The 14106-nt window shown below is 38.0% G+C and overlaps 1 protein-coding gene across 1 annotated transcript in view; it reads right to left on the bottom strand.

Annotated features, from left to right (window-relative positions):
• The window catches only part of ADGRG2 (adhesion G protein-coupled receptor G2), a 53762-nt gene that overhangs the window by 19591 nt on the left and 20065 nt on the right, over window positions 1-14106 (bottom strand). Inside the window, exons 3-10 of the mRNA XM_068420769.1 lie at window positions 11245-11286; window positions 9850-9888; window positions 7912-7944; window positions 6014-6055; window positions 4101-4148; window positions 2797-2864; window positions 1095-1168; window positions 20-59 (exon numbers count right to left, since the gene is read on the bottom strand). Of these exons, the coding sequence (XP_068276870.1) occupies window positions 20-59; window positions 1095-1168; window positions 2797-2864; window positions 4101-4148; window positions 6014-6055; window positions 7912-7944; window positions 9850-9888; window positions 11245-11286 (386 nt within the window). The remainder of the gene's footprint in view (window positions 1-19; window positions 60-1094; window positions 1169-2796; window positions 2865-4100; window positions 4149-6013; window positions 6056-7911; window positions 7945-9849; window positions 9889-11244; window positions 11287-14106) is intronic.

Genomic DNA, 14106 nt, shown 5'->3' with positions numbered 1-14106 from the left:
TAACAATTAGTAATCTTACCTCACTCACTGCTTGCAAGGTTTTGTTGAACTCTGAAATTCTTTAAAATAAAAAGTTACTATTATGAAGGATTTCTAGTTATGTTTCTAAAGACAATTGCAACAATATAATGAAAAGAACAAGCAATTACTGAGAGAAAAAAAAAACATTTTTCCAGCTGATCAGTGATTTTTAAAAATCATGCCAGTTCTAATATTGTAAAACCAGTTTTCAAAGGATTCAACATTTCAAAAGTTGCCTTTTATTAGTCACTACACAAACTAAGGTTAAACCTCTGTCATCACACGTTTTAACTTTTACAGAAGTGGATTAAAAGAGCAAAAGATAAATCTTAATGTTATCTTTTCGCAAGCAGTATTTGGAACAGAATTCTACATTTATACTCAAAGCCACAGAAACCGAATGAGTAAGAAATATGGATTTCTTCTACAAAAAAGACCTGTTGGCCAGTTGCAGCTTTTTGCTTTTCAGGGTGTTTGGGGAATAGCATAAGTATTCACTCATTCAAACTTCTCCTTATAAAGACTGTAAAAGAAGAAACTACACCAAAATAAAAATACAGATATGACTCCAAGAATACGTATTAAAAAACATGCAGCTATGAAAGTTCTCTTAGTAATTTCCTACAAGACAGACTGAATCCCTGAAATACCATTTATTAATGAAGAGCAGCACCCAGACTGGCATTCTCAACAATCCACGGGGCATGTCCTCGGGTTGTCATTGTTGTTATTATTATTATTACTATTACTATTATTACTACTATTAAGATCATCAGCATATAAACAACAAGGCCTTCAGGCTTTGTTGAGCCCCAAGGAAACTGAAGGACCTAAAAGGAAATCAGCAAGTGTACCATTTCTTAAAACAAATTCCAGTGGTACATAAAACAAAACTAATGTTCTAACCAATATTAACTTCATGTTAAAGAACAATAACTTACAACTCCTGAAATTTTTTAATTTATAAAGTGCAGGAATAATGCAAAGCGAAGAGTCTGCTAACCACATGGAAGATCCCACTTCATCTGTTTCAAATATAACAAAGATATCAATCCTTATTCAAAATTACTTACCTCAGTTTTTGTAGGGTAGGTGCTGGAATTGCAATTAATTTTGTAACTTGATTCTTGATGGTTATGTTATTAATCTGTTAGAAACAAAGATTTCACGGCTAAATAAAACCAGTAATTTTTAGCCCTAAAAGAAACTTGTTCATTTCATACATTTTAACAGTCTAAAATTCCAAAGATAAGAAGCACATTTTCTCATGAATACACTTCAACAAATATTTACCATGACATTGTTGTCACAACTTATGGAAGGAATTGGCTCATCTAGTATAGACTGAATAACAGGATCTGACTTGTGAAATGTATGGGCAAGAGGATAGTGACCTCACCATATCTCATATTGGAAAAAGAGGAATTTGGCTTAGTTTGCAACAAAGACAGCTTAGACCAGACACTGAACAAACTTTCTAATTGTAAGTGCAGCAATGGGACAAGCTCCATAATAGAGATAAGTAACAAACAACACAGAATCCTAGGAGTAAGAAGTCAAGAAATGAGGTGAAAGACATGGTAGGAATGATCTAAATATATATATCTAGCCTTAGGGCCAGGGGATACACTATGGTTTATCTAAAGGTCCTTTATGATTTGCATTCTTCTGTTCTTCTGGTTGCACCATTACCGGTTATTTTTACATTTCATGCAAGAAGCGAGCACCGTGATGAAAACATCATCTAACATACATGGTATTGACATTACCTAAGAAATATTCTGCTAAAAAGTAAAAGAGTTGCAAGAGACAGGAAACCTGTTTTTCTAATAGCTGTAAGTGTAACGTTAATACACTGGGACGGTTCCAGTAGGCATTATCACCATTGAAACATAACACAATGCAGAGGTGGCTTTTGCCAGGGGCCTACTCCTGCCCAAACTCAATGCTCAGTGTGCACCTGTGCACACTGCTCACTGCAGTGATTTTGCTGACTACTCTCGAGCTTGCAGAGATCAGCATGTGAAATCTCAGACTGAGTGTGGATTGGGATGTGTAGGAGAAAGATACAAGGTCCTTTACAAGCTAATGTCCTTTTTTTTTTCTCCCTTCAGTTTTCCCATCTATAACAACGGAACATTCTCATCCTCACAGTATTATCTCGATACTGAATAATCTACATGGTCCTTGCTTTGCATGATATCATTCTCTTAAACCTCTGTTGTGTTGTATAAGTGGACACACTCATGTCACATAGGCCTACTGCAAAATTAATAACTGATGAACCACATGCCAAAAAGCACAGAACACCCTATTTATAAGAGTCTCAACGTGAATTATTCCCAGGATGCAATCCAATTTCATTTATGCCCACACTGTTGCCATCTAATGATGCTCGCTTTCTAAAGTGCCTAGATTGATCTCCAAAGGAAGATCCTGTACGCCTAAATGTAGATTCCTAATTAGGCAGTTCCTCTCTCCAGACTTCCCAGGACTTCCCCCTCGTTTCAGTGGCTATATAGAGAATACAGGCCCTTACTGTAGGAAGTTTACTTATCTGGAATTCTAAAATTCATCTGCAAAGCAGCTGTTTAAGAGAGAGAAAGTAGATCCATCCACTGCAAATATTAACTTGTATTGCAAACTGTATTTGAGATAAAATAAAACTAAAAACCTGATACTCTGACATGATTATTATTATGTTTTTTAAAGTGTAGACAAAGAAACTCATTTCAACCTTCTTTACAATACAGTTTTAAAAGAGAGAACACTTACTATTTCTACATTTAGTGACGTGTTACTTTCTTCACTTGCCTGAAGTTTTACCTTGCCCACATAGAACACTAAAACCAAAAGGCAAAAAAGTTAAGAAAATCAACACCAAACCACATGACTTAAAATTATTTGAGAATTTTAAAATTCAGTCTTGTATTACAATAGAAGGGAAATAAGAACACTTACACTAGCTTTTCTGATCATTCACTATTTTTGCAATTGTTCTTCCATTTCTTCAATTTCTATTTCCACAAATGAACTAGTCCAATGGCTTCATTATTTTCCATATATTTATTTTGGCTGGCTGTCTCTAAATTCCTTCTAGTTCTCTTTTTTTTTCATCCCGAAAATAGAAAAACTGCACTGCACGTTACTATTAATACAGCTCCAAGTCCCTCAACAAAAATAAAATGTGTGAGTAAAGGCAAAGTGATACTCTGAAAATTATTCGCTTGGGGATTAATGAACTTTCAGGATACCATAATGCAGAGTATCATTCAACATTCCTTGAGAGCTAGTAGGCCCATTTTGGAGACACAAAGGAACTTCTACAACACTTCTCTTCCTACAGCCATACATTCAGTGCACGCTATAGAGAAAGACCCATACAGGAATGCATACATGACATCACTCAAATCATGTAGCAGTTTACTGTGTCAATCAGTAGGGAAACTTTGGCGGGGGCGGGGTGGGTGGTGCAGATACTTATTCTGACTGTTTCTAATCTATAAAGCACTCAGCATATGGCTACTTGGCAGAAGTGACTTCATTTTCTTGAGTATTTCTCACAGAAGCCGTTTATCGAAGTGTTTTCGAAGGCAGAACACGTATCAACAAAATCTTTTACTACATTTTTGTTAACACACATAAAGGGAACATCACTGCCCTTTCCATTTTCCTTTGTCTGTTCTGTCACATTACACTTCTAAAATATGTGCAGGCTTTTACAATAATTCTCCTAAACACTATTTCAACTTCTATTCCTGATACAGTTAGGCTCAATATGGCAGACATTAGCATCTGCCATAGCATACTAGTTTCTTGTTTTCTCAGGTTTGTAATTCTTATCTGCAGCTGTATAGCCTTTGATAAGAAACCAAAGATCAAAAATACAATAGACTAAACATTACTTTTAAATAAAAACCCCCACATTTTATATTAATTTTTTAGAAGTTATACAAAATCTCTCTAAATTTGCAAGAAAATTTATTATAGAGCTAGCTTTTACATAGCAACTAAAAGTTGCCTCATTACTCAGAATAGAATGGTTTTCATAAGAAAAAAGGAAAAAGGAAACCACTAACCTGAAAAATTGCAGACAGGTGTTATGTTGCATAAAATGGTTTCTCCTGCTATAGTTTTTTTCATGAAAAAAAAAATCTAGTAAGTAAAAAAAGCTGAACTTAAACCCAGTACTGACAAACATACATATTTACAATCATTTCAATGTTTTAAATGTAAAGGTCTTTAACCTTTCAGAAGTATTTCACATACTGTCTAGGCTTCACTTCTCTAGGGCACTTACCATGACATTTTCCAAGACTTAGTATGCAGAGTGAGAAATGCTGGTTTTGATTAATTAATTTTGAATAATTTTCAGTAACAGTTTCCACAGAAGATCTACATGCAAGTGGTCTCTATTTTTTTTAAACCCAAATAAACTTGCAATCAATATATCACAAAGTCTTCAAATATCACACTATTCAATCACTAGGTAGCATATTATCTGATCTGAGGATCCTACTATGGCTATTTATGATAGCATGAAACTAAAACTGTTCTACCTGATAGAATTCAAACTATGATGACAGCAAACATGTATACTCTCATCTAGTAGAACATGTCTTTAATTATAGCAAGCTTTTGGCTGCTACCATATTTTTAATACTACCTACACTGCAAAGAAGTAACACTGATCCCAAATTAAGGGTACTGTAAACAGATGGCTCTGTTGTATAAAATCAAAATAAAGGACCGGAAAGATTTGCATTTGAGACAAAATTCCTACACTTGTTCATAAAAACAACATGGCAGCGCACTTTCCTTATATTAGTTAAGCAGATTCCTCAGCTATGCTGAGGAACAGCACAATGGTTCAAAATAAACACCATATTTTGGTATAAGAATATAGATTGGCCTCCATTAATGGAAAAAACAAATGCTATTTTCTTTGCTAGTATCATTATCCAGTACCAAATGAGATGGGAGTTTTTTTATTTTTTTACTTTTTCTGTGGTACAAACATTTGCCTGTTACAGCTTGATGCTTCATCAATTTTATCACCATCAACAACAGAGGGTACGGATCGTGAGCTGGTGGCAATATTAAAATTATTAGAAAAAAATTATTTTTTCAGACAGCAATTTAGACTCAAATAAAATTGCCTTCTCTTTTGTGTTGGCAGGTGGCAGTAAAATAGTTACGAAAATTGTATCAGCACTTTTTTTTTTAAAAACAATCCTTGAAGAAATAAAATGCTCATCAATAACTGAATTTGTCAAAATTATTAACTACATAAAGAACAACAACACTTATAAAAACCCAACTCAAAACCCAGGAGTGACACAAAAGTAGAGAGTAACATCAGACTCTTTTTCTTTACAGAGCACACATTTGTGTGCCACCTAGTCTTGCTTAGGATCTCTGTGTGCCACCAAAATGCACAAAATAGATAAGCAATGTGGAGGATAACAGACTGATCAAAAATCACTAGTGTTTCCAGCCCCTAAAGATCATCAGATAACATAGCTGCAAACTTCCTGCAGGTCACATTCACACAGTCAAACTATACTAGCCAGTATGGCTCCAAGCCAGTTCTTCTACCACTTGCACTAATTCAGTGCAAATATATTCAAATTGGTCTACCAGGCTCCTACATGGATAAAAAAAAATTCAGCCTACTCCTATAGACTGGACCTGCCATGAGAACACCATGACTGGATTCAGTCTGCTTCAATTTACTAAAAAGCATGATTATTTTTTTTTCAAGTAAACATGGCCCGTGAGATTGTGGTTTTTACATCATTGTGGTAATTTGCTGCTCTGACTTACAAAATAACCAAACTCTTCTGTACGTGGCCATCTAGACAAGCATTGCAGAATTAGACCTTCTACCAGGCTGGAGATCAATGTGAAGACAGACATACTGCTAATATGATACACACACTTAAGTTCTGAAGAGTATAAAAGAAGATCAGTGGTGAAATATGAATCCTACCTGGTATTGTGGTGGAGTAATAATCAGCGATGTAAAGAGGTTCTGTTAAAAAAAAAGTTTTTAAATTAAGTTTTCACATTTTAACTTAAAAAGCCTATGAAACATGTGTCACAAAAATAAGTTTCCTCATGTCTACTTTAGACACTGTCTTTCCAGAAGAAATGTAAACATGTCACCATTTATAAGGGAATTAAGCTACTTGCAGCACTGAAACTGAAACAGCAGCATTTGGAGTGAGATCCATCCAATCAAATGTTTATGTCCCCATGTGAGCCAGTTACTCTGGGCTCCCTGTTACTCAGTGGAGAAAGTGGTGCTTTTAAGGTGTGATTCCCATTTAACCTATTCTACATGGGCACTTCAGTATAAGATGAATCACGTACACTCAGGGACTGAGTGTACCCTCAGCAAGTTTGCTGATGACACAAAACTGGGAGGAGTGGCCGATACACCTGAAGGCTGTGCTGCCATTCAGCGAGACCAGGACAGGCCGGAGAGCTGGGCAGAGAGGAACCTCATGAAATTGAACAAAGGCAAGTGTAGGGTCCTGCACCTAGGGAGGAATAACCCCATGCACCAGTACAGGTTGGGGGGCTGACCTGCTGGAAGGCAGCTCTGCAGAGAAGGACCTGAGAGTTCTGCTGGACAAGAAGTTCACCATGAGCCAACAATGTGCCCTTGTGGCCAAGAAGGCCAATGGTATCTTGGGGTGCATCAGGAAGAGTGTGGCCAGCAGGTCGAGGGAGGTTATCTTCCCCCTCTACACTGCCCTACTGAGGCCAAACCTGGAGTACTGTGTCCAGTTCTGGGCCCCCCAGTTCAAGAAAGACAAGGAACTACTGGAGAGAGTCCAGCGGAGGGCTACAAAGATGATCAGAGGACTGGAGCATCTCTCTTATGAGGAGAGGCTGAGGGAGCTGGGTCTGTTTAGCCTGGAGAAGAGAAGACTGAGGGGGGATATTATCAATGCTTACAAATACTGTAGGGGCAGGTGTCAAGAGGACGGGGCCAGACTCTTCTCAGTGGTACCCAGTGACAGGACAAGGGGCAACGGGCACAAACTGAAACATGGGGAGTTCCATCTCAATATGAGGAAAAACTTCTTTACTTTGAGGGTGACAGAGCACTGGAAGAGGCTGCCCAGGGAGGTTGTGGAGTCTCCTTCTCTGGAGATATTCAAAACCCACCTGGACACGACCCTGTGCAACATGCTCTAGGGGTACCTGCTCTGGCAGGGGGTTGGACTAGATGATCTCCAGAGGTCCCTTCCAACCCCAACCATTCTGTGATTCTGTGTGATTTCATGTTCTAAAAAATGTGTCTTTTTCTCCATCAGCTATGAAGAATATCAGAATGTCTAGCTCATATACAGACATGTAGGAATCTGTATTGATATGGGATGAACGTACTCCTTGTTTTCAAATGCAAACGTTAGGAAAAAAAGGGGTAGCAAGTTCTTCTGATTGAGTCTTTACTGATCCTATTTGGCAACTCATTGCAAGAATATACATCATGTAAGTGTCTTTAAGGAATGGTGCGTACATTTTACTTCTGTAAAATATTTCAAATAGTATCAGAAAGTATAGAAAACATTCCATCTACAGATATGCCAAAAAGCTCCATACTTGCTGAAAAGAAATATGTCCAGTTTGGGCTTTGGTAAGCAATATAATATTTTGAATAAAAAAGAAAGGTTAACAGCTCAGTGTTGGTTTAATGCGCTTCAAAACTCTACCCATGCAGACTTAAAATACAGATTGGAGATAAATACGGACTTTAAGATCATGCAAGAAAATAATTTGGAGTAAACGAATCGCAGTTATTAAAAAAAAAGCAAACTTTCATGAATGCAGCAAACATCTCCCTTCAGACCTTACTCTCTTCAAGCTAATTCTCACCTGCAGTTTGTGTAGTCTCCTCTGAAGTCATATCTGAAGAAGAAAAATTAATAACAGTAAAAACAATAAAAATAAAATAAAAATCTAAAAAATCTAAAAAATTCCAAATCTAACTAAATCTAAATAAGAGAAACATTAATAAAATCTTGCCTGAAGGATTAATAGGATAGGTGATAAAAGTAACAATAAAGGATTCTGGGGAAAAAAAAAAAAAAGAGAAAAGAAGCAGAAACTGTATTAATTTTCATTTCTATGAATTTTGGAGAAAAAAGATCAAGCATGCAAAACTTCGAACAGGAACTGAATTTTAATTATTAAGTTCCATTTTAAAAACAACTGCAGTGCTTGTTAGGAATGTTCACATTATTTCAATATAGTTATTTAAAATAATGCTTACATTATCTCAAAAATCTGAATATCTGAATACAAACAGCTGGTAATCAAGTTCCTTCAGATAAGTTCCTTTTCTTGGTTTCATTCTTTGAGAAGATGCAGATGAATTTGGCATATCCAATAGCAATAACTGCTTAGCCCCAAGGACCTTTTCCTGCACCTACTCGCAACACTTATGAGCAGAGATGACACTGGGTTTGGCAAACTGTCTCTCAAAAAAAGGTATTTTTGCCAGTAACCATACATAAATAAAACAGAGTGGGGATGAAAGTTTTTTTTTTTCAGCTACATTAAAAGAAAAAAAATACATTAAGACAATTGAAGAAAATTTAAAGATTGCTCAGGAAGGATGTGCTTAGTAAGCATATTTCAGGTGTCAGTGCAGGAGTACAAAGTGGTTAGAGGACCCCTTTATATCACTCCAGTATGATAATTTAGTGCTTTTTTAAAAATGGGCCAGAGCAGCTTCAAAACAGAAGAACATTATGCTTTCCAGACTTCTTTACTAAAAGCATCACTGTCATTGTAGAAGCAGTATCTTAAGCATAAGAAAGAAAGTTGGTGGCTCTGCATAAAGATAGCTGCATATCCAGGAAAAAAAAGGAATCTCTTTCATTACATGGGAAGGGAAAGAGAGCTTTTCTTTCTGATACATTTATTTCAACTAGACTAGCCATTTTGAGCCTTTTCAAAAGTGCCCTCTTAATTCCATATTCAGAGTAAAAGCTAAGCATATTTGGTTCTTAAGTAACAAACCTGAAGACAACTGATTTTCTAAGGCAACCAGCAAGCAGCCAAAATACAAGGAATCAGAGTGAAAACTAAGTGCTGACTTCATCTGTATTATTTGGCTTGGTATAAACTACAACAAATATTGAATTGGCTGCAGTTGTTAAAGATGAGACATTCCCAGAGAGAGACTGTATCTGGTAAAAGAACAAAAGCATGTGTGTTCGTGTCTGTATTCTTTTCTCCAGAGCACGATATCTCAGCATACATTAAGTAAGAAAGCAACTGGCTTTCACAAAGCTATTTCTGTATGTCTACATTCTTGATTTTTTTAAAAATGCTTTAATCGATGATGCTAATCACCTCTGGTCCCAGAGGTTATTAGAGTCTCGTGTGTGTGCGTGTGTGTGTGTGCATGTGCGAGTGTGTAGTATACCACACTGCATCAAATGACACAGGCACATCTGCTAGGGTAGGAGGAGATGTAAGGGACCTCTCTTACTACAGTGTTCCTCCTCTGCCATCTCTGCAAACTGTTCCCTGTTTAGGTTACTGGACAAAAGGCTCTTGATCAAGCAACTTCACCTACTTCATCCCCAAGTATCACTGCCACAAACCATGAGTGATCCCATAAGGTAAGCTATTTCATTACAGAGTAGAATGAAGAAATTAATTTGCTCTTCAAAAATAAACAATGAAAACATTAAGTATTGGAACTCACATTACAACTTTTCTGCATTACCTCAGATAAAAGCAGATTTATCTAACAGAAAATAACAAACATTGCAGTAATCAGTAAAGTCCTGGTTTTCTTACCAGAAACGGTTGTTGCAGCCGATTCTCCTGAATTTGCAGCTTTTGTTTCAGACAGGGGGAAAAAAAAAAAAAAAAAAAAAAAAAGAGAGGAAAAAAAGGACCATAATGAAGTTTCAGACACATACATAACCATTCTCAGCAGCCTTTCCTTCTATTATCAAAAGTTCACTGCATTCACCAGAAGAGGGCAACACCTGCTTATCAGAAGAACACTTCCAGGTTGTCAAAAAAAAGGCAGATGTAACAATCTCTGATTAAAAAAATTACAATTGTTATTAATTCAAATAGAATTCAACTGAAGGCGATTTCTTGTCAACAAATACTGGACAGCTGGCACTGTAGAATGTTAAGAAAACAAAAATCACTGACCCAAGATACGTGCCACGCTAGCCTGAAAGCCCCATGCCTAACCAGAGTGTCTGGCTAATTCTGGGAATGGGAATCAAATGTACGTAACAAGATGGCTGTAGCTGGGTATGAAGGACTCCTCTCAGACTTCGTATAATAACGCTGGGACTTGCCATTTAAAATTTATCCCATACATACCTGTTCTCTTTTCTATCCTGCAAAAAGCAGCATTACAAAAAGCTAATCCATTTCAAGTTTGAACCTCTGATCTTGATAGGAGCCAGCCAACTATTTATATAGCAAACACTGGTCTCTAAATCTTTGATGTTGTTACAGTCAGTATTTTGATCGCAAAGAAATCAGGGAATTTGATATGTGGTTCACATAGCAACTTCAAAGTTAGCCCTTTCATTCGCTGAGTGGTTTTTGACAGTGCCACAGACAAGTCAAGTCAGAGTTATCACAGAAATACAATCTAAAGAACAGCTGGCTGCAAATATGAAACACTATTTAAAAACATATACTTAAGGTATTTCAACATCTCTCAAAACTCAGAAGTCATCCTATAATGTTACTTACAACACACTAATTATACTGTAAAGCCTTTCCTACTGTTGTAGAAGAGTTAAGTCAGAGATACCAAAAGTCTCTGTGGAAAAACAGATTTTGTTAAACCTAGTAAACAAGGAGTTTCTGAAATGCTAATCACTCACACGATTCCTTGCTCAGACTATTTTCCTTGCCTTACTGAAAACTAGTAATAGCTTCTTTCCAAAGGATAAACGTAAATGTAATTTCTACAATGAAAGGAGAATCGGGAGTCATCTCAGTGACCTTATTTTCATTTTCTCTGGAAGATTACTGATGCTATTTGCACCATGAAATATGGTAATAAGCCACAAGGATGATACGGATAATTAATTTGCAAATATTTACATATTCTTAACTATCTCCATGAATTAAAAAGTAACAGCAGCAGCAGTCTTCTTACGCACTTTCTAAAATACAAAAACAATGGGAAAAAAATTACACAGAACCCCCATGTACCTGTTATCTGTTCTCCACCAGGCAACGCAGCAGCAGTTTCAACTACAAAGGAAGAAGATTGTTTAGGAGCAGCAGTTTTTATATATATTTGTACACGCACACATATACACACGCTTTTTTAAACACAACCATTTTAGATGCGCTACTCACCTCAATTCAAGCTGGTTTGCAAAACCACTTTGCATCCCTTGAGAAACGTGTGTTGAGTCTTTTTGAAAGCTGGAAGTTGGAACTCAAAAGAGTTCAATTTTTTACTCAGTTTATCACTTTTATACTTATGGAAGACACAGATTAGGCTGTGAGCTTTCCCACTGCCCTTCCATTGTCTTCAGAAACCCTTTCAATACATTTGCTTGAGTGAAGATGAAAGTAGACTGAATAGCAGCAACCAAAAATCTAACAGGTACACACAACTGTGCTTTCACACAGCCATTTTTTCAAAAATGTGGAAAAGAAATGCTGGTGAATTATTCAAGAAGTGAAATTTTATTAATACAAAGAGCAGCAGAGAAATTAAACAAAAAAAAAAAAGCAGGGGGCAGGAGAGTTGGGTAAGGCAGGGATACTTTATTCCATACATATTTACAAAATACATGAGATGTACTTTGAGAATACATCTACATCATGATGTGCATATACATCATGTAGACAGTCACATGCCCAAGAGTTGCACCACCAGAGAACATCTAAACAATGAGCAGATTAATCAGGCTGCCAGAAATGAAGCGGCTCAGGTGGACCTGGACTGGGAATGAAAAAGTGAGCTACTTCTAGCTCAATGGGCCCATGAAAGATGTCCCTAGGGACGCCTAGGCAGAGATGCAACACACAAATGGGCTCTTGATCAAGGTGTGGATCTGACAATTGCAGCTATTGCACAGACTACCCATGAATGTGAAACATGCGCCGTAATCAAGTGAGCCAAGTGACTAAAAGTCTCCCTGGAATAGAGGATGCCGGCTGGGCTATCAATATGAGAAGGCCTAGCAGATTACATGAAGACCACCACTGTGAACCTGCCACCAAGGCAAGCGCTATGTGCTTCCCATGGTGGAGACAACTAGCAGGTGGCTAGAAATGTACCCTGCAGCCTATGCCACTACCCAAAACATCATCCCGGGCCTTGAAAAACGAGTGGCAGCACAGCGCGACATACAGTTAAGGCACTGTCACCTGCTTCACTACCCTTGATAGCTGAGACCCTGTCTGTTGGGGCAAGGAGGAAGAGATATTCTCTTCAAGTCACTGAACCTGATGGGACACTCTAGCCACAGCCAAGATGCAGGCCCACAGGGTTGCGGAGGAAGAGTGATTCTCTTTGAATTGCTGGAGCTGGTGGGACAGTTTCTCCACAGTTAGTGCCTTGGTATCTGGCTAGTCCATCATCATCACGGTGTTGGCATATTACACTGGTGCATACTGTACTAACCTCTGCCACATGGCACATGTGCAATGGACATCATCCAGATCTTTGCAGACCTGGTTGTTGTCTAGGTTGCTGTAGACCACCCCCATCACTGCTAACACCCTCAGATACTGGACACATTCCTTCTTCCATCACTGGTGGTCCACTTGCAACAGCAGGCTACCAGACCATCCTTGGACTCTGAATCCAGTGATCCAAGTTCAAATACCTGTGGGACTTCCAGTAACCAACCAGTTGGGGATGACACACAGGAAATTGCTCTGAGGCAGCAAATTCCTGGGTAGCAAGGTGTGTGGGAGAATTTGGGCAGGTGCCTAGAGCAGTTTTCACCTCTGATGGCCTCAGAGTTTACACCTGAACAGGCACGGGATCCTGTTGAAATGGCTGACCAGTTGAAGGAAGGATGTCTTGCTTACACTAAAGACAGACAGAGACTTTTGCTGCTGTGTCGAGGCCTGGCCTATGCCTACCAGGTCTGTCTCCAACACCCTGAAAGGAGCAAGAAGGTCTCTGGATCTAAGGACATACAAATGGATGCTGTGGCCAAACCAGAGACGCAACTCTAACCATAATAGTCACTCCTGCAGTGAAGAGGAAACAATGGATGTGGAGGTTGTCCCAGGCAGTGAAGGAGGAAGAAGCTCTTCCTCAGGGGATGCAAGAAGAAGATTCAGAAGAGGCAGCCTGTTCTGCAGCAGGACAGCCACGAGAACAGGAGGGGGAAGTGACAGAAATCATAAAAGAGACGGAAACCACCCAGTCCCTATTCCTGAATGAGCTGCGAGACATGTGCAAAGATTACAGTCACCAGCAAGGTGAGCAGATTGCTGCCTGGCTGCTCCAATGCTGGGAAACTGCGGCCAACAATCAGGAGTAAGAGAGTACATGAGAGCCTGACGAGACATAAATAAATCTCGGTTCATTTTTGTTGCATGTCATACACAGCATGAAGCTACAAAGTGGCAATTCTGAAATATGGCAGAACGAATATATGGAAATCAGATTAATTGCACTATGTTTAATTTTTTAGGAGTTTTCCTTGAAATTAACTGTTCGTTTTAGTTGATTTGCATCCTGCGTAGAAGTTTTCTCAGGTAAAAGAAAAGAGAGAGAGAGAACCAGTATTCTAAGTAAAATACACATCCATTAAGTAAAAAGTATAAGTGAAAAATTACACCTTCATACATATCAGCCTACTGAATTTAAACTATTTCAGTAAAGACAAAACCAAGTTACATCAAATATCTCATTTGAAACAACTAGGGTTCTGCCTACAGAGAAATAAAATTGTTCTTTTTAACATCTAGCACTGTATGAACTTTACAGATCCCGAAAATCTGGCTATAACCTTAATTTTTACAGTCCATTTTCAGGAAAATTAGGACTTCTCACTAATTGGTAAGTCCGGTTAAAATACATGATCCTATAAGGTATGT

Source organism: Nyctibius grandis, chromosome 2 (genome assembly GCF_013368605.1).
Source record: "Nyctibius grandis isolate bNycGra1 chromosome 2, bNycGra1.pri, whole genome shotgun sequence".
Lineage (NCBI taxonomy): Eukaryota > Metazoa > Chordata > Aves > Nyctibiiformes > Nyctibiidae > Nyctibius > Nyctibius grandis.
Note: the sequence above shows the minus strand (reverse complement) of the source record. Positions and strands in the feature narration are given on the sequence as shown.